The sequence below is a fragment of the Eurytemora carolleeae genome, unplaced genomic scaffold (genome assembly GCF_000591075.1).
Source record: "Eurytemora carolleeae unplaced genomic scaffold, Eaff_2.0 scaffold944, whole genome shotgun sequence".
NCBI classification, from domain to species: domain Eukaryota; kingdom Metazoa; phylum Arthropoda; class Copepoda; order Calanoida; family Temoridae; genus Eurytemora; species Eurytemora carolleeae.
In genome coordinates this window covers 115610-135263 of record NW_019396936.1, presented here as the reverse complement: position 1 = coordinate 135263, position 19654 = coordinate 115610, and the positions used below count along the sequence as shown (strand labels likewise).

The following is a 19654-nucleotide window of genomic DNA, read 5'->3' as shown; positions in this document are numbered from 1 at the left end:
AAAATATCACTAAAAATACACAATACAATCATGAAGCTAGACAACTGTGAGGAAATTATTATCTTGTTTATTAAACATAACTTGCTTATGGGGCATTAACGATTTAGTACAATGATCATCAGCAAATTGTTGAATAAGATGACGACATTAAAGCAATAATTAAGTGCATTTGATATTGTTTCACAGCAAATACTTTTAGTTGTAATATATTAAATCACTTATTAAGTAAAATGGGTCTGCTTACACTGCACAATTTCTCAGTTTCTGTGTCTTATATTTATTGGACTATTTAAAGTCATAACTTGAGTCTATAAGTCGTCTTCCTATTCCAGAGTTTTCTGGTTCTCATTGTAAATAATTTTTAAATTTAAAGCCGGACAGAAAACCGAAAAAAACTTTCAAATTGTGATATTTTAAGAGTTTAAGGTCGTCATTACAGTCTCAGTCTTTTTCGACCATCCTGTATTTTGGTATTAAAATATATAGAGATCAGAAAATCGAAAACTGGCGCAATTTTTTTTATGTTTTTCTGAAGAAAACAGGGTAAAAGAACATTTAGATAAAAAGGAAGGTATAATGATGGGGGGGGGGGCGAGGGGGTAAGTCTATCTATCTATCTATCTATCTGTCTGTTTATAAATCTATTTATCTATCTATCATTGCCTCAGTTTCAGAAGAAAGCCATATTGCGTAGAGAAAGATCCCTATATTTTAGAAAGCTAAAACATGGGTCTCGTGTAAACAGTTTGAAAGTATAGACCCTGACGCAATATTTGGTTCTATATTATTCTTATCTCAATGTGAGTATAGTAAATAATATTATAGAGTTTGGGTACCATTTATTTCACCTAGATGTACAGGACTGCTCAGGCACTAGAAGCAATAAACACATACAAGACAATGTTATAATCAAACACCGGGTTGTTTGTTATTTAACACGTTTTGAAACTCAAAGTTAATTATTGTTCAATTCGTGATTGTACGTTTAAAAGTAATCCTCTCATAAAAAATAACATGCATACAATTACATAATTAAATCTTTTTAAATCATGATTGTAATTTCTTTTAAACAGTTTCGGGAAAGCAAATCATAAAATTCTAAAAAATTCCACAGAAAAAGACCCATAGAATTCAGAAACGCGTACAGTGATTACCAGAAAACTCTGGAATAGGAAGTCGACTTTTAGAGTCTTAAGTTTAGACTGTGAATACTAATAGTCTAATGCAGTGTAATGTAAGCAGACCCATTTTACTTAATAAGTGATTTGATAACTTACTACTAAAGCTAATAACTTGTTGTTTTATCATTAAACCATTAGAAACGAGGGGTCTCACACAAGTTGATAAAAAGTACATATTAAGGTATAATTAATAGTATTAAAAGATAAAACCCTTAGTCGATTTTTTTACTGTTTACACCGCAGCAACGGCAATTTAATGACTCTGCATGATGTTAACTGTATAGGCTACGCAATAAAAACAATCATAGCAAATTATTCTTTAAATTACTATAATACTGTTTTTTGAAAATCAAAAAGTTTCAGGGTATTAGAAATGGAGCACTATTTGTGAAAATCGGAGGGGGGGGACACCCATATTTAAACCCACGGTCTATTAGGGTTAAAAACTATACACGTAGTGTACAATGCATTCAAAATTTTTACAAAATTTTTGTATTTAGACGCATGTTTATTTGTCATTGTTTAACGTATACACATATCTAATAAAATCAAGTATCTGTAAGTAAACTACTTGCTGTTAATCAAGATAGTTAAATGGATAGAATAGATAGATAGATAGATAGATAGATAGATAGATAGTTAGATAGGTAGATAAATAAATAGATAGATAGATAGATAGATAGATAGATAGATAGATTAAGATATTAGCTATTTTTTTATATTGCAAACTTTTTTCAAACTGAGAATTTTGTGCGCTAAATTTAACACAAGATAAAAAAAAATTAAAATAACTAAGAAGAAACTGAAAAATTAGAAGAAAGACTGTTATGAAATTTATTCTTAACCTGCACAGTGCACAGTGACCAAAAAGATCTGACAAAAAATAGTAATGCCATTTTTTTCTGGCCGAATCGATCAAGCTTTTTTTCCCGACACATTTTTAAGATTTACATAGATAATGAAAGTTTTAAATCTATTTTTGATGCATTATGTCAAGTATCTTAATAACTATTAATTACTACTTAACCGGGAGATTAAGGGAGGATAATTAAATTGAGGGGAAAACCACTTTTTACAGGGAGGATAATTACTTATCCTCCCTATTTACGGGGAGGATAATTACTTATCCTCCCTCTTTACAGGGAGGATAATTACTTATCCTCCCTCTGTGATCCATATAGATTTATTGAATAAATAGTTCTCTAATTTAATTTTATATTTACATTTATCACTCTCTTAATCATAAAAAAGGAGGGAATTTAAGGTTGGTTATTTCGTTGAACAGGAGATTAAATAAGTAATTATGCAACAAAGGCTGCTTTTTGTGGTTTTGCAAATACTAAATGGCTAATTACATCGCTCTTAGTTTTAAAAATATCATCTTTTTATTTTAATTTTTGATTAATCTAAAGAATTTTGTGTAAATAACTTGAGAAAAATGAAAGGGATTCACAATTTACAATATGCCCACTTTTATTATAAAGGTTTTCTGTAAACATTTTTTTTGAGAATATCTGAATTAAATATAAATATTAAATTAAATATAGCAAAACTATACGTCATTAATCTTCTTAATAATCGAAGGCTTAATTATCTTAAATTGATTTTTTACCATAATTACAATTGTTGGAGCTTTTGGACAATTATATTACTAATTTGGGATTCTTTAGATTTTTAATAAATTAAATATGGATTTTGTTCAGGGCAAGGAGATTTTAAGACAAGGAGGGGGGCAATAGGGTTTTCGTACACTTTGCTGTGACGTATTTGGACTGCTGGAGAACTAGTTTCTGCGTAACAACAATAATAAAGGCAGCCGATCTAATGTAAACAAACATGAGTTAGTATACGTAAATCTTCATCTAACGCCAGAGATGCACCAATGTCTGTTTATCATTGTGGTATTGTTTACAATCTTTATTATTGTTATTACGCAAAAACTAGTTCTCCAGCAGTCCAAATACGTCACAGCAAAGTGTACGGAAACCCTATTGCCCCCTCCTTCTATTCAATTCTCCTTGGTTCAGGGGGAATTATAGTTCTCTACATGTGTGCTCAGTTAGCTGTACTGTACACTTACAACTGTTTACTAATATTGATGTACTATATAGGTTAGGCCAGAATCAACTTATATTAAACAAATATCAGTACGCTCTCGGTATACAGGGTGTCCCACGAAACATGACAGTTGGTGAATAGTTTTCGATGTTTTCTTCCATGATACTATATTGTTACTTGAGACTTTTTGCAGTTTATTTCGTCAAGCAAATCTTTTACTCTGCAAATATACATTAGTTTGAAATCAATTTTACTAAAGTATTACTGCCAGATATATTTCTTACCATCATCTTTGGATCAAACAACTTAACAAATTATGGAAGAAGACATTTTAAACTATTCACCAACTGTCATGTTTTGTGGGACACCCTGTACTTCATAGCCTATACAATCAGTAAAGAATTAGCGTACATCATCACTCTATACACTATAACCTCGTTGATTTTGTTGGGGTGGTTGTATTGCAATTTGCGGATGCATAGTGTGTGATTGAGTACAATTGTACAAGTAACAAAAACAAATTAGATCTACTGAACACAACAATGCTACAATATTTAAGTCTGTTAAATTCTTATTTTCTCTCGAAAAAAGCGTTGAAGGTATATTTTATCTCTTTAATATACGATCATAATTCTCGAGATAAAATTTCAACTGACCCTTTAATTGCCCGATGTTTAAGGGTACTCTGAAAACTTTTTTTTGATAAAAAATATATGAAATATCTATGTGTTTATCTTTAAAAATTGATTATTTGCAATTTTTCAATATATGGAATGTTCAAATTTTGACATTTTATAGAACTGTTTAGAACTTTAAAGAAAAACGTCGACCACAACCTCCAGAGGCGTATTAAAGAAGGGGGGGGCATATGGGGGCTCCGTCCCACCACGGATCAGTAAATATTATGGCTTTCAAGGGGGTTAAAGGCCCCTAAAGGTGCTATATCCAACGAGGTTATAGTGCATAGAGTGATAATGTACGCTAATACACTATTTATTATTTACCTTACTTATTATAAGGAGATTTTGGCCTAACCTATAGTATATCATTATTAGTAATTAGCTGTAAATGTACAGTACAGCTAACTGAGCAAACAGGTAGAACTATCATCCCCCTGGCTATACCCCCACCCTGGAAAGAAAGAAAAAAAATTTAGCCCCCGTCCCCTGGACAAATTCCTGAGTACGCCCATGACATCCTCTTCAAATTGTTACTTAGAACGAAGTTCTGTTTAAGCCGTCATTTGCAAAACTGACAATCCACTCTTTAAAGTTTAAATAGAGGGTCATTTGACCTAACATACACAGCCCCTTTAACGTTTAAATTTGAAATTTTTAAAGAAAATCCGTGAATTTTTAGATGGAAAATCTTGGTAATCTGGAGAAGACAGTACAGTTAATAAATAAAGTTGACGCGAAAGAAGTTACTGTGAGGAATATGGGCGACGAAGTATGGGATCCTGTAGACGACCTCTCCATTCCGAGGAGACTAACGCATTCAGCAAGTGTAGGTATATGCTTTAATGGACTTGATATATTGCAAATGTAATAATAAAGAACATTGCCAGTATTGCGAATAAACAAGTGTTTACTGAAGGTGTCAGTAGTACACATTTGTCTCGTGATTCTTAAAGAAATCTTTTGTCTCTTTCTTAATTCACGCTTCAAAATAAATGAATTTGCAGTTCTTTCCAGGTACAATACAATATAGGTTTCCAGATTTCGAGATCGATCTTTTGCAGGTTTCCAGGTAAAAGCTTTCAAGGTTTCCAGGTAGAAAATTTACAGGTCACCAGGTAGAAGCTTTCTAGGTTTCTTGGTAAAGTCTGTATAGGTTTTTGGGTAGAAAATTTACAGGTTTCAAGGTTAAACCTTTCCAGGTTTCCAGGTGGAAACTTTCCAGGTGTCTAGGTCGAAATTTTCCAGGTTTCCAGGTTGAAATTTTACAGGTTTAAAGGTTGAACCTTTCTAGGTTTCCAGGTAGAACACTTTCAGGATTCCGGGTAGAAACTTTCCAGGTGTCCAGGTAGAAACTTTCCAGGTTTCCAGGTAGAAACTTCACAGGTTTTAATGAAACCTTTCTAGGTTTCCAGGTTGAAACTTTACACGTTTTAGTATTAAACCTTTCTGGGTTTCCTTTTAGAACCCACTTGAAAGACCCAAACCCTTTATCTTATTCTATTGAATATCTATAAAATTGTTTAGATATCCAGAAAAGTATGCAATTGGATGCAAGAGTGGAATCTCGAGTGCTAGGTGAGTCTTAAGTCGTTAAAAATGTGACATCTAAAAACATCCAAACAGACAGATCCTACTTTATATATCTATAGATAAACTTTTCCGTATGTTTAGTTCTGTATTCATGAAAATAATTCTTTATAAATATGTAAGCTATGTTTTTAAGCAATTCTTATTTTCAGTTCTGTATACTGGAGGAACTATTGGTATGGTCAGGAACAACGACGGAGTTTTGGTTCCCCAGGTAATCGTAAGGACTATAAAGTTCCATTTCCGGTCTTACGAAATATTTAGAATCTTATTTCTTATCCTCGACATATCAAATAAATGTTCTCTTCACTGTGAACCAGAAAATTGGGAATATAAAGACGCCTTTTAGACTCAAGTTAAGATTTTAGATAGTACAATGCATACAAAGCACAGCAATGGTGCAGTGTAGACAGACCCATGTCCATACTAGTAAAACTGTTTGCTTTGAAACAATATCAAATACACTTATTATTTTGTTTAATGTCGTCTTCTTATTCCACTGTTTTCTGTTTCTTCTATCTTTTACTACCTTTATATTTCAGCCGAATGTTATGGAAAACAAAATAAGACGTATTGTAACAATGCATGATCAAGATTACTCTAAGATGAGATTTGCGGCTTTCGGTACACAGGTACTTAATCAGTAGATAAGGGGTAGTAAGCACAGGTATTTAATCATTAGATAAGAGGTAGTAGGTGCAGGTACAATTAATCAGTAGATTAAAGGTAGTAGGTACAGGTACTTATTAAATAGATGAGGTAGTAAGCACAGGTACTTAATCATTAGATTATAGGTAGTAAGTACAGGTAGAGGAGAGGAAGTAGGTAAAACTGTACTTAATCAGCAATTTAAAGGTAATACGTACAGGTACTTAATCAGTAGATTAGAGGTAGTAAGCACAGGTACTTAATCAGTAGATTAGAGGTAGTAGGTACAGGTACTTACTCTTTAGAATAGAGGTGGTAGGTAAAGCTGTACTTAATCAGCAGATTAGAGGTAATACGTACAGGTACTTAATCAATAGATTAGAGGTAGTAAGCACAGGTAATTGATCAGTAGATTATTGGTAGTAAGTACAGGTACTTAATCAGTAGATTAGAGGTAGTAGGTACAGGTACTTAATCATTGGATTAGAGGTAGTAGGTAAAGGAACTTAATCAGCAGTTTAGAGGTGGTAGGTACAGGTACTTCATCAGTAGATTAGAGGTAGTAGGTACAGGTACTTAATCTAAAGATTAAAGGTAGTAGGTACAGGTACTTAATCAGTAATTTAGAAGTTGTAGGCACAGGTGCTTGTTTACTCTACATGTAGTTGGAGCTTCACGGCTTCGGCTACTGCTACTCGGGCATAACAGTATCCTTGCACAGGTCATGCTAACTCAGTAATCCATGCACCCAAAAGGGGGCACTGGGTTGCAGGGAGAGGTGGTTACCTGATAACACTTGTGTTATTGGGGAGTCTTAATAGATAGATAGATAACCTCCTATACCTGGAATGAAGAGGGTTGTGTACTCTATCTATCTATGTATAGGATACTGTACCTCTAGTACTACCTCCTATANGGGTTGTGTACTCTATCTATGAATATGATCCTATCCTGGATTCAAGTAATATGACGATGGATGATTGGATTCAGATCGCTAGGAAAATATCAATTTTAATCAGAAAATTTTAAAAGTTTTAATTCTTATGATACTGTTCAAAGTTGTACACGGGGGGGGGTGCTATGGGGATGCAGCCCCCTGAATCAATAAAATATAGACTTACATGGGGTTTTCAGGCCCCAATAGGTGATTAGCCCCATCCCCCACTGGAAAGAGAAAATGTAAAGTTAATGAAATGATATTTTAGTGATATAAAAAGCTCTTACCATATGTTTGATGGGTGAGTATTCAGTAACTATAAACTGAAATCTTCCATTTAGTCAAAGTCAGATGTATGCATGCAGACCCTCTGCAACCAAAGAGGACATTGCCTGATTTACAAGGGTACCCTTTAAACCTTAGTATAGTTCATCGAGTACTGAGATCTCTTTGTTTTAAATATCTGAAAAACTACTTGAATCCCTTTAAATATCTTAAAAACTACTTGAATCCCTTTAAAAAAGCGGTGAAAAACTATTTCCAAAATTTGAAAGAAAGTTTTTATTTTCTGCTAATTCTAGAAAGTGAATATTAATATTTTTAAAACTTGTTGTGAATCAGGCATTGTCGTTTTTGCATTGAGTGCCTCTTGAAATTACACTTTCAGGTCCTTTAATAGTATTTTCTAATCCTTTAGGTTTGTTATCCTTCATGGAACTGATACTTTGGCATACACCTCATCAGCTCTATCCTTTATGTTAGAGAACCTCGGCAAAACTATTATTGTCACAGGTTAGAGGAGTTAAAATAATGGTATAGAACTATTCAAAAATGGCAGGAAATTTTTTTGATTTTTTGCAAGGGTGTACATTTTCTCAAATTATTTTTTGTCCCCACTTAGGAAAAAATAAATTTTCTCTAGAAGGTATATTAGGGAATTTCAAAAATCAGCTAAATCAAAATTTTAATTTGTGGAGAAGTTCAGGAAGTGACATTACACTATTGGAACATAATTCCAAATATTTAGGGTCCTCCTACCTTATCTAAAACAAATGCTTACCCATTTTCAGTTTAAAATCAAAAGTTCGAGGTTGCGTGATTCCACCCCATTTTTGATCAAATATTTCTGCCTAAAATTATGCTAGGGGAACTCGGGAGAACCACGAAAATGTTTTACCTGGTTTTGAGATTCAAGTTGAGTGGGTCCACTTATTTAGGGATAAATAACTAAAATTGTAATTTAAGACAAAGTGCGGGTAAACGGCGGGGTTAACTATAAGTAACCTGGGTAACGTCGGGAACTTAAGCTAGAGTGCGAGATAAACTTGCTAAATATAGTTTTCATTCAGGGGTTCATTTTTGTTTATGTAATACTTTAAACAATGTATACCGTTATTTTTTTAAACCCTATCCTGAGAATACACGGCCCTGTTCTCCGCATTCCGTTGTGAACTTGTGAATCCTTCTTTATTGAAGTATAGGGATGCTCTCAGGTCGGAATAAATGAGTTGAGAAAAGTTATACTATATAGTTCTTGTATAGTTAAACTTATAGTTTTTGTATACTTAAACTACCTTGCGCTATTCATTTATTCCTACTCGGTATAGTGTAAACTAAATTAACCTACTCTTTGGAGAAAATTATTTTTTCTGGGACCAAAAATGACTTGGAATGGGACAAATAATCATTAATCAATTTAAATAGAATTATATTAACCCCTGATACGCTGCATGTTGATGAGCTGTACCCTGATGGTTCCATATCGGGTTCTCTTTCAGATATATTATTATTATTTTATATATTAATTTTCTTTATTTACCAGGATCTCAGATTCCTTGTTTTGAAACACGAAGTGATGGAAGAGATAATATTGTTGGAGCGCTTATCCTTGGTAAACTCTTTTATACCAATAAATAATATAATTCAGAACTTTTTTAATCGACTTGCAAAAAGTTCATTTTTAATGGATGAACTTTTCTTAAATAATCTTTAATATTTTTAAAATGTTGAATTTTGTATCAAAAGGACTTTAACATTATTTCGATTAAACCCAAATTTAAAGAGTTGCATGCCTGATATACAATAATACCTTTCAAACCTTTATATGAGCAACAATGCTGAAGATATCATCGCTTTTCTATCTGGGATATATCTGGGTTTTCTATCTTGGAAATATCTGGGTTTTCTATCTGGGAAATATCTGGGTTTTCTATCTGGGAAATAGGTGGGTTTTCTATCTGGGAAATATCTGGGTTTTCTATCTTAGAAATATCTGAGTTTTCTATCTGGGTTTTCTATCTGAGAAATATCTGGGTTTTCTATCTGGAAAGTATCTAGGTTTTCTATCTGGGAAATATCTGGGTTTTCTATCTGAGAAATATCAGAGTTTTCTATCTGGGTTTTCTATCTGAGAAATATCTGGGTTTTCTATCTGGGAAGTATCTGGGTTTTTTTATTTGGGAAATATCTGGGTTTTATATCTGGGACATATCTCGATTTTCTATCTGGGAAATATCTGGGTTTTTTATCTGATAAAAATCTGGGTTTTCTATCTGGGAAATATCTACGTCATCAGTTCCTTTACTATTTAATAACTTGTTACAGCTGGTAACTACTGTATTCCTGAGGTGTCTGTTTACTTTAACCATAAATTAATGCGAGGAAATAGAACTGTCAAGGTATTATATATATTTTTCTTACTTATATAGAGTGACATGTCCCGATTTACAACAGTACCTTTCAAACCTTTTCTGATCAAAAATTTTAATTTAGTCTTGTTATGGGTGGAAGTTCAGTTCCTAGAAACATTAGAATGGTTGAGTCTTTGGAACTAAACTTTATAAGAATGATTTTATTCTCGGTGCGTCGTAAATCGGACATGCCACTTCAAATTTTGTTCAGTGTCGGGGGGGTCAAAGCAACCCTTATAACCTCATGATTTAATTTGATTTTAGGTGAGTTCTGGTTCCTTACATGCTTTTGAGAGCCCTAATCTACCCCCGCTAGCAACTGTGGGTATCAATATATCTGTAGATTACAGGTAATTTAAGAATGCAAACAAATCTTACATTTTTAAAGTAATTTTGTAATAAATTTTGATGGGAGCTCAGCCTTGACTTTTGCAGAACGATGGTTGATTCCAGGAACGCCAGATTTGTTCGTTTTCTGGGCTGGAAGGGCCTTCACTTAATTTTTTATGCATTTATTTATTAATACATTAGTTAAAATTAGTTTTTAAAAAGAATTCCAAGCGTAATATTACAAATTTGACTTTACCGATTAATTTACAAAATTGCCGACAGCAAATTCTTCATTTGTTAGAAATTGTGGAGGTCTCTCATTGGATAGAATTTATTTTCAAGGCTGTCATTGGTCAATACAATTTACAAACTATATTCCTTTATTCTCATTGGCGAAAACAATGTACGGATATCTAAAGCGAGAGAAAAAGAGTGGATTAAGGACTACAATCAAAAGTTTCTACAGTTGATATTCGGAAACTGGCTTATTTCCATGCTTTACCATTTAGTAAAGCATCAAAATATCTAATTGAATGCAGAAACTAAAAATCAAGATTAATATTGTCATATTTTTAGAGTTTTGGGTCGTCTTTTCAGTCTCAATCTGTGTGGGTAATCCTGTACAAAAAATTCGTCGCTTTGATTTAGTCTTCTTGAACCAGTTTTTTGAACTATTAGGATACTGACATGATTAATTTCATGAACATTAAAAGTTATTAAAGTATAGAAGAAAAGACCATAATTATTTTATTATTTTATTGAACATTTATTTAACTATGAGCGACCTAAAACCATCTCTTGAGTTATCTGAGTTGAAAAGAAAATATGGACCCGGTTGGTTCAGGCGTTTGATGTTTATTGAATACAGACAGAAAATCTAAATTTATAAATAGATTCTTGATCACTGTGGAAAAGTATTGAAAATTCTATTTATCTGTGGAAAATTAATAATATTCTAGATCGCTGTAGAAACCTATTTATTATGATTATGATCAAAAGGTAGAGGCCCAAAAAGTTACGTCCACATCAGGCCCGTAGCCAGGGGGGGGTGCAAGGGTGCAGGTGCACCCCCCTTTCTTCTGAAAGAGGGGTGCAATGACGAATTTGCACCCCCCCCCCATAGTCCCATATAAAAGAAATTGTTTTCATAAGTTTCTAAAATCTAGTTATAAATTATATAGCCCGAGTAAGAATTGATTTCCAAACCAAATTATAATCTATTTGTGCGTTACTCATTAAAAGTGTGACGGAGTTTTTGTGTACTCTCTCAACTCATCCCCTGAGTCATGTGAGGGGGGGAGTCCAGAGTTCCTCAACGAGTAATCACCGCCACNATTAAAGTTATCATATTGCAAAGTCAAAGTAATAAATGATTACTTGACTCTGTTAGTTAAGCAGTACTCCCTTAAAAGCTCAAATACACTTCTTAAAAAGGTTAGCCTTTATATAGTGCATTGACAATGTAATAAAAACAACCATATACCACTGTAAAACCAAACCAAACATTGTTTAAAAAATCATTAAAAACACTCAAAAAAAAATTTTCGGCGGCGCGTCTTATTGCACCCCCCCTGGTCAAATCCTGGCTACGGGCCTGGTCCACATGCTGCGTTGAATTAATAGACAGAGAGAGAGAGAGCCCCTGGCCTGTCATTGCCATAGCGCTCGGCCCAGAAAGTTTCTTAACCAACCCTAACCCTAAAACATATACAAATCTCGCTTTTCTTAGTAAAATATCTTTATTTTTTTGGTGTACATAATTCACAATATTTTTACATAAATTATTTCTAAAACTTTGAACGCGCGCCAGTGTATTTTAAATCGGTGTGTAATTTATCTCATGTTCTAGATCCCTGTGTAAATTATCTCATATTCTAGATCACTGTGTAAATTATCTCATATTCTAGATCACTGTGTAAATTATCTCATATTCTAGATCACTGTAAATTATCTCATATTCTAGATCACTGTGTAAATTATCTGATATTCTAGATCGGTGTGTAAATAATCTGATATTCTAGATCACTGTGGAAGAGTGGTAAAATTAAAGCCCTGAATGTTCAAGCCAACCTATGCCGAGATGTTGTTCTCCTCCGTTTATTCCCTTCTATCAGTACAGAGACTATTAAACACTTCCTTACTCCACCTATCAAGGTTAGCTGGCAAATAGAACCAGATTTTTACTGCGTGTTGGAAGCTTGAAAATATAGCTTTTCTAACATTATTTTATTTACGTCATTTCTTTGTTACTACATAATAGTTTAAAAAGATAACTTTATTAAGGGGAGTGTTCACGAAAACTGAAAGGGGGTTTAGGCTTACTTCGAAAAATATTCCATGGTGAATTGCTCCTAATCTTACTCTGTTGGGTCTATAAGGAGAAACTTGTTAAAAACGACTCATACCGAAGACTCATACAAATTCAGAAAGTTACAATATTCGACAAAGATTTATTATTTAGGGTGTAGTACTCCAGTGCTATGGAGCTGGTAATATGCCGAGTAACAGGTTAAAAAATATTTAATCATCATATTTATTTTATAATGTTCGAAGTTCATTTTTATTCAATCTCTTCGTTCCCATGCTTTTTAATCTTTTTGTGAACATGCTTTTGAAAATCATCGTTTACCTGTTTTTTTAAAACTATTTGTTCATATATTTGTCAAGCTTTTAGAGCATGTGTTTTTTGTATTCGCACATTTCTTATTAATCCGGCCTTTTATAGGATATGATTTTCAAGTTAAATCCAATAACATTTATTTTTTCTTTCAGAAAAGACATTATAGCAGCAATAGAGAGTGCAACTAAACAGGGTGTTATAGTTGTTTCATGTACACAGGTAGGATACAGGTGTACAGGTGTACTAGTTGTTTCATGTACACAGGTAGGGTACAGTTGTGCAGGTGTACTTGTTGTTTCATGTACATAGGTAGGGTACAGTGTACATTTGTACCAGTTAGCAATATAGTGTACTGTTCACAAGTAGGGTACATTTTTACAGTTGTACTTGTATTGTGTACTGTAAACAGTAGGGACAGTTGTACTTGTATAGTTACACAAGTAACTTTCTCTTGAACAGCTGTACTAGTATAGCTTGTACCCAGGTAGGGTACACTTGTACAGTTGGGAGTAAAGTGTTCTGTACAGTGTACAAAGATCGGTTATATTTGACTGGTAGAGCTCTAATTATATTCTATGTTCAGTGCAGTCACGGAGCTGTAGACTGGTAGAGCTCTAATTATATTCTATGTTCAGTGCAGTCATGGAGCTGTTAGTGGAGAATATGAGACTGGTAGAGCTCTAATTATATTTTATGTTCAGTGCAGTCATTGAGCTGTTAGTGGAGAATATGAGACTGGTAGAGCTCTAATTATATTCTATGTTCAGTGCAGTCATGGAGCTGTTAGTGGAGAATATGAGACTGGTAGAGCTCTAATTATATTCTATGTTCAGTGCAGTCATGGAGCTGTTAGTGGAGAATATGAGACTGGTAGAGCTCTAATGAATGCTGGAGTAATCCCTAGCAGTGATATTACACCTGAAGCTGCTCTTACTAAACTATCCTATGTTCTGGCCAAGGTTAAATGCTCTTACTAAACTATCTTATGTTCTGGCCAAGGTTAAATGCTCCTACTAAACTATGATATTTCCTGGCCAAGGTTAAATGCTGTTACTAAACTATCCTATGTTCTGGCCAAGGTTAAATACTCTTACTAAACTCCTATGTTCTGGCCAAGGTTAAATGCTCTTACTAAACTATCCTATGTTCTGGCCAAGGTTAAATGCTCTTACTAAACTATCCTATGTTCTGGCCAAGGTTAAATGCTGTTACTAAATTATCCTATGTTCTGGCCAAAGTTAAATGCTCTCACTAAACTATCCTATGTTCTGGCCAAGGTTAAATGCTGTTACTAAACTATCCTATGTTCTGGCCAAGGTTAAATGCTCTTACTAAACTATCCTATGTTCTGGCCAAGGTTAAATGCTGTTACTAAATTATCCTATGTTCTGGCCAAAGTTAAATGCTCTCACTAAACTATCCTATGTTCTGGCCAAGGTTAAATGCTCTTACTAAGCTATCCTATGTTCTGGCCAAGGTTAAATGTAAAAATCATGATTATTGATCAATTTAAAGAACCACCATTTTATTAACTTTATAATTAGCATATTTTAAATTCAATATTATACTTGTATTTTACTTGAACACCATTTTCTATGTTTGTTATTTTATTTTAGAGTGAACTAAGCCATGAGGAGAAGCGTAAAGTTATGGAATCTTCAATTCGAGGTGAACAGTCAAATTAAAAAATGTTTAAAAACTTAACTTTAATGTTTAACAATTGGAAGAGACAATTGATGTAGAAAGGGGGAAAGGGGCAAATAATTGAATATAACAAATTTTTGGAAAATCCTAGATACGTAACCAATACTCAGCAAGGGCCGGAAACTCTAAACTTGCCCAAAAATTATGGTAAATTCCTGGGAAACGCCACTAATTTTTTGTATTATACAGGGTGTCCAAATAAACATGGGAATAAAGAGATGACTTGAAAACCGTCTTTGATTTCCGATTATTAATAAATGAATAAGAGTTTATCTCAAAAAAAATTACTTCTGCTAAGGTTTCAAATATGTAGTGGTTTAACACTAAAAATGGACTGAGATATTGAACATTTTTACAATTTTGTTGGCTTTTAATAAATTAGAATCTTGACAAATGTATCAATGTGTCAATTTTCAAGAAGCGAAAATGGTAGACCACATTTTGTAAATCCCAAGACTAGTAGTTTTCGCTGTTAAATGTTTTATGGAAGCTGTCACTTAATTCCCATGTTTATTGTTTAATTTTGAATAGGAGAGATGACAGTACAGTTTGAAGTAGTAAACCCAAGAACTCTAGAGATGCAAACTAATGAAACAAACCAACTTGATCTCATTGACCAGGTCCAAGTCATCTACTAGTATAATTTTAATAAAGTTTTTATTTTAAAATTCTAAAACTTGTCTGCACTTTGGTTGGTATTTCAACAACATCCACTTCCTTTTCAAATCTTTCATGATATTTTTATTTTATCAAATAATTAAGGTTTTAACTTTTCATTAATAATGTGAGGACTTGACAAATATATTCTGCGATAGGTAGCTCGAGCCATGAACTTGACAAATATATTCTGGTATAGGTAGCTCGAGCCATGAACTTGACAAATATATTCTGGTATAGGTAGCTCGAGCCATGAACTTGACTTCAGGAGAAGAGATAGATAATTTAAACTCTATTCTTTTCCCATCCTTACTTTGCTCAGGTATTCATTCTAGCTCAAGTATCATCATTTATCATGATTACCAGTTTAAACAGATGCATTTTTAGATAAAGAGAACCACTGGTTTGGAACCATTTTTTTAGATGAAATCAATTTGCTTACTATAGAAGAATCAAAATGTAATCCTATTCGGGTGAAATAGGTTCTTTTTACAGGAAATTGACATGAAACACATATTTAAAAAACTTATAATTAATCAAACAATTTCTGAAAACTTTTTAAAAGTGACTTACTTTATTTTTATTCAACTTACCTATTATATTATTGTATACTTGAGGAGAACCAACCTGTTCTAATTGTATATTGTATATAGTTGTATATCTGGGAGATACAAGTAGGTTAGCTGTATACTAGAGAAGAGAACCTACCTGTTCTAATTGTATATTGTGTATAGTTGTATATCTGGTAGATACAAGTAGGTTAGCCGTATACTAGAGGAGAACCAACCTGTTCTAATTGTATATTGTATATAGTTGTATATCTGGTAGATACAAGTAGGTTAGCTGTATACTAGAGGAGAACCTGCCTGTTCTAATTGTATATTGTATATAGTTGTATATCTGGTAGATACAAGTAGGTTAGCTGTATACTAGAGGAGAACCTACCTGTTCTAACTGTATATTGTATATAGTTGTATATCTGGTAGATACAAGTAGGTTAGCTGTATACTAGAGGAGAACCTACCTGTTCTAATTGTATATTGTATATAGTTGTATATCTGGGAGATACAAGTAGGTTAGCTGTACTAGAAGAGAACCAACCTGATTTCTCAGCTCCAGATTACAGTGGGAAAACAGGGCTACATATTGCTGCTGCTCTAGGTAGACATTTATCTAAATACATTCAGTAAGCATTCACTTTCAAACCCCTTTTCACTAATTAGATGAAGATTGTCAGTATTTTCTACATCTAATGCTTTTTATTCTTTGAATACTGAAAAATATAGGTACAAATTGCGATTTAAAATAAAAATGTTAAAGTTAATATTGTTAAAACGGGCAATAGCTAACTTGTTGAGAATGCATCTTTAGATTATAAGAACCTTCACTTATTTTTTTGATTTCGTAGTGTTTAAAAAATATACACAATAGATGCCCAACTCTTAAGAAGAACCTAATTTTTTTGGGTCAAATTTTTCTTCTTTTTCATTCAAGTTTTTAGGTTGTTTGTTGGTTCTTAAAATGGTTTGACTACATAAACAAATTCTTCAAGATTGATACTTGAAAAGCTCATACGAGCTTTACTTTTTCCTGGGAGCATATGCATTAATTGTTTTAAACGGGGCTCTGATTCAAAACAGCAAATACAATCTTTTTATTTTCCTTGTTTCGTTTGTTTAGGAAATGACAGTATGGTCGAATGGTTGTTAGAAAGGGGAGCAAATGTACATGCTAGAGATATGAACAATGATACTCCTCTACTCGTGGCTGCTAGGGCAGGGAAGGAGAGTACAGTAAAGGTAAACAGAATTTGATTTTGGGTGGTATTATGTTTAATCCGTTATTTAACAATCAGAGCTTTTCTCCCGTAACTGGCTCCACAACCTATTATTATTATTATTAAAGGACAACCCATCATTCAATGAAATAGGGGTCGGCGCCCATAGATCTGTCTATTACAATGAATGCATGTATTCTCTACAAGTTTGCATTTGGTGAACTTATATAAAATGTATCTCTGCCAGAATTAATAATCCTTAAAGGGAGTGTTCGCGAAAAATGAAAGGGGGTATAAGCTTAATGCGATAAAAAAGCGATTTTGATCGCTACTAATTTTACTTCTATCTGTTGCGTCTATAAGGAGGAAATTGTTAAAGAACGTCTCATACCGAACAACTCAGCGCCCATACAAATTCAGAAAATTGCAACATACAACTTAGACTGTAAAAAATCAATTTAATTTCAAACAAATCATTCAGATATTACAACCTATAGTCATCGACTATTTTCCACGTTTGTTTATATTTTATGATATTTTATTTTTTTAGAAAACGTTTTAACTGATTTCGAAAAATGTGAGTGGTCCGCGGCATTCTTAGATAGTTGCGCAAGCGACAAGAGAAATTATCAAATTCAAAACAAATTAATTAAAAAATATTATAAAATATAAACTATATACAAATGTGGCGAAAGATAATCGATGACTAAAGGTTGTAATATCTGAATGATTTGATTGAAATTAAATTGATTTTTTATGATGCAAATTTCTCAATTTGTATGGGCGCTAAGTTATTCGGTATGAGACGTCTTTAGCAATTTTCTCCTTATAGACGCAACAGATAGAAGTAAGATTATTAGCGATCAAAAGCGCTTTTTTATCGCATTAAGCCTATACCCCTTTCATTTTTCGGGAACACTCCCTTTAAATAAAACCAGTTGTTTATTTTAAAAATGATTTAAAAATCGTTGAGGCTTATATCTTGTCTCAGAGCCTTAATTGTGCCTAGTGTGATACAAACTACTGCAAGGAGAATTTTTAACATTTTTATTATTTTACATCTCGATATGCTTTTATTATTTACTTCTTTTGCTGGCTATGTTTGTATTATTTACTTCTTTTGCTGGATAAAATTTGATCATATGAATAATGTTAATATTTTATAGTAAACTTTAAATAGTCCAACGTTATTTAGTTTCAATGTACAAAGTTAAAAGTTTTCGACATTATCCTAGATTCTTGGATAAAGTTACAACTGTCTTTTTAGAAATCCTTGCTTAAACATAAACAAATGTTTCAAAAAACATCCTTCGAATAACCCTTGTTTTTAACTAGGTTTTAGCACAGTGTGGAGGAGCACACGGTTTAACCCTGAGTGAACTGGGAGATCTCATGGTTCTGGAGGCAGGACAGGGGCATATAGAACAGCTCAGGTGGGCCGATCATTTATGTATTGCATTATTTGTATCTTTCAGTATCCCGTGTTTATTTTTAATTTGCGAAAATATTTTGGTTCACTGGTATATGTATTTGGATTAGTCAGCTGATTTAATATGTTTATTCCCAGTTCCAATTTTACATTTAATTAGCTGATATATTAGGTTTACTCGGCTGATATATTCATATACCAGCTGATATATTTAGTTAAGTTAGTTCATCAGCTGTTAAATTGGGCTTGGTCAGCTGAAAAGTTTGGTCTTGAGTTGAATAAATTTAAGTTAGCCTCCAGTTTTTTTTTGGCCGGTAAATTTAGTTTTTATATTAATAACTACTTTTTTTAGATGTTTATTACAAGCTGGGGCTAGCCCTGATATTTGTAGTGTAATTAACGGTAACACTGCTCTCCATGCTGCTATAGAGGTGAATAATATTTTAAGCACCCCCCCCCAGAACAATTCCTGTATACGCCTCTGAATAAAATTCTTCAGTTTATAAATTAATAATTGAAATTTGAGTCATTGTTACTTTGCTATCCTCTCTTTATTTTACTAAATAATTTTACATAAAAGAATAAAGGTTTCTGCTTTCCAAACCCCATCGAAAATATATTTAGTTTAAACTCGTAACAAAACCATTGATAAAAATAGCCTTTAGCATTTAACCTGTTAAAGGGATTGTTCTAATGATCTAGGGAAATCATTTGTCTGTTTGTGAACTGCTGTTGTCTGTTGGAGGATCTGTTGATATCCCAAATATTTATGGATATACAGCTAAACATATATCCACCCTTCTACACAGGGATATATTCATCATTTTAACTCAGTTTGGATATGTATGTATAGAATATTCTTACACAATCTTTTTTAGATCTGCGTTATCCTTCGAAATGTGAGAAAAAATTGAAAATCTTGTAAGTCGCGCGATCATAAAATTATACCCTTACATTTAAATAAGAGATGCAAAGTTTCGTAAGGATAATTAAAGTAAACTTTAAGAAAAAATATTACCGAGCGATCAATAGTTGGTTAAAAACAAAGTTTTATCAAATAAAAACTGTTAAACGACCCCAACCGAACCAAATTATTTCATTACAATGAATACTTCACTGAATATATGCATGTTAGGGAACATCTTCTGAAGATTGAAAGAAAAATGACGAATGGAAATAACAGTTAAATATTAGCATTTATCAAGACAATGTTACGTAGATTCATTTTTACGATTGTCGTGGAAATATTTGATCATTTGTTGAAAATGTAAAAAGCAGTATTTAATTTTACTTTTAGACCTAGACGAAGAAATATTAAAGTAATAAAAGAATTTAGACTTAAAGCTATAGTATAGT

The 19654-nt window shown here is 32.9% G+C and overlaps 1 protein-coding gene across 4 annotated transcripts; it reads left to right on the top strand.

Annotated features, from left to right (window-relative positions):
• Window positions 1-702: 702 nt before the first annotated feature.
• Window positions 703-19645, top strand: LOC111710301 (L-asparaginase). 4 transcript variants are annotated; one of them, XM_023484356.1, is made up of 24 exons: window positions 703-800; window positions 4599-4749; window positions 5444-5494; window positions 5659-5720; window positions 6049-6138; window positions 7040-7152; window positions 7360-7392; window positions 7789-7883; window positions 8914-8982; window positions 9696-9769; window positions 10046-10131; window positions 12133-12265; window positions 12573-12619; window positions 12884-12950; window positions 13565-13690; window positions 14348-14399; window positions 14967-15055; window positions 15333-15414; window positions 16143-16253; window positions 16773-16891; window positions 18205-18302; window positions 18651-18729; window positions 19001-19107; window positions 19434-19645. In XM_023484356.1, exons 2-24 carry the CDS (start codon window positions 4599-4601, stop codon window positions 19483-19485), a joined length of 1986 nt encoding a protein of 661 aa, XP_023340124.1. In that variant the 5' UTR covers window positions 703-800; the 3' UTR covers window positions 19486-19645. The 4 variants fall into 4 exon arrangements, with proteins under 4 accessions (XP_023340124.1, XP_023340123.1, XP_023340122.1 ...); XM_023484355.1 differs by lacking the exon at window positions 703-800 and adding an exon at window positions 3049-3082; XM_023484354.1 differs by lacking the exon at window positions 703-800 and adding an exon at window positions 3722-3838.
• Window positions 19646-19654: the final 9 nt, after the last annotated feature.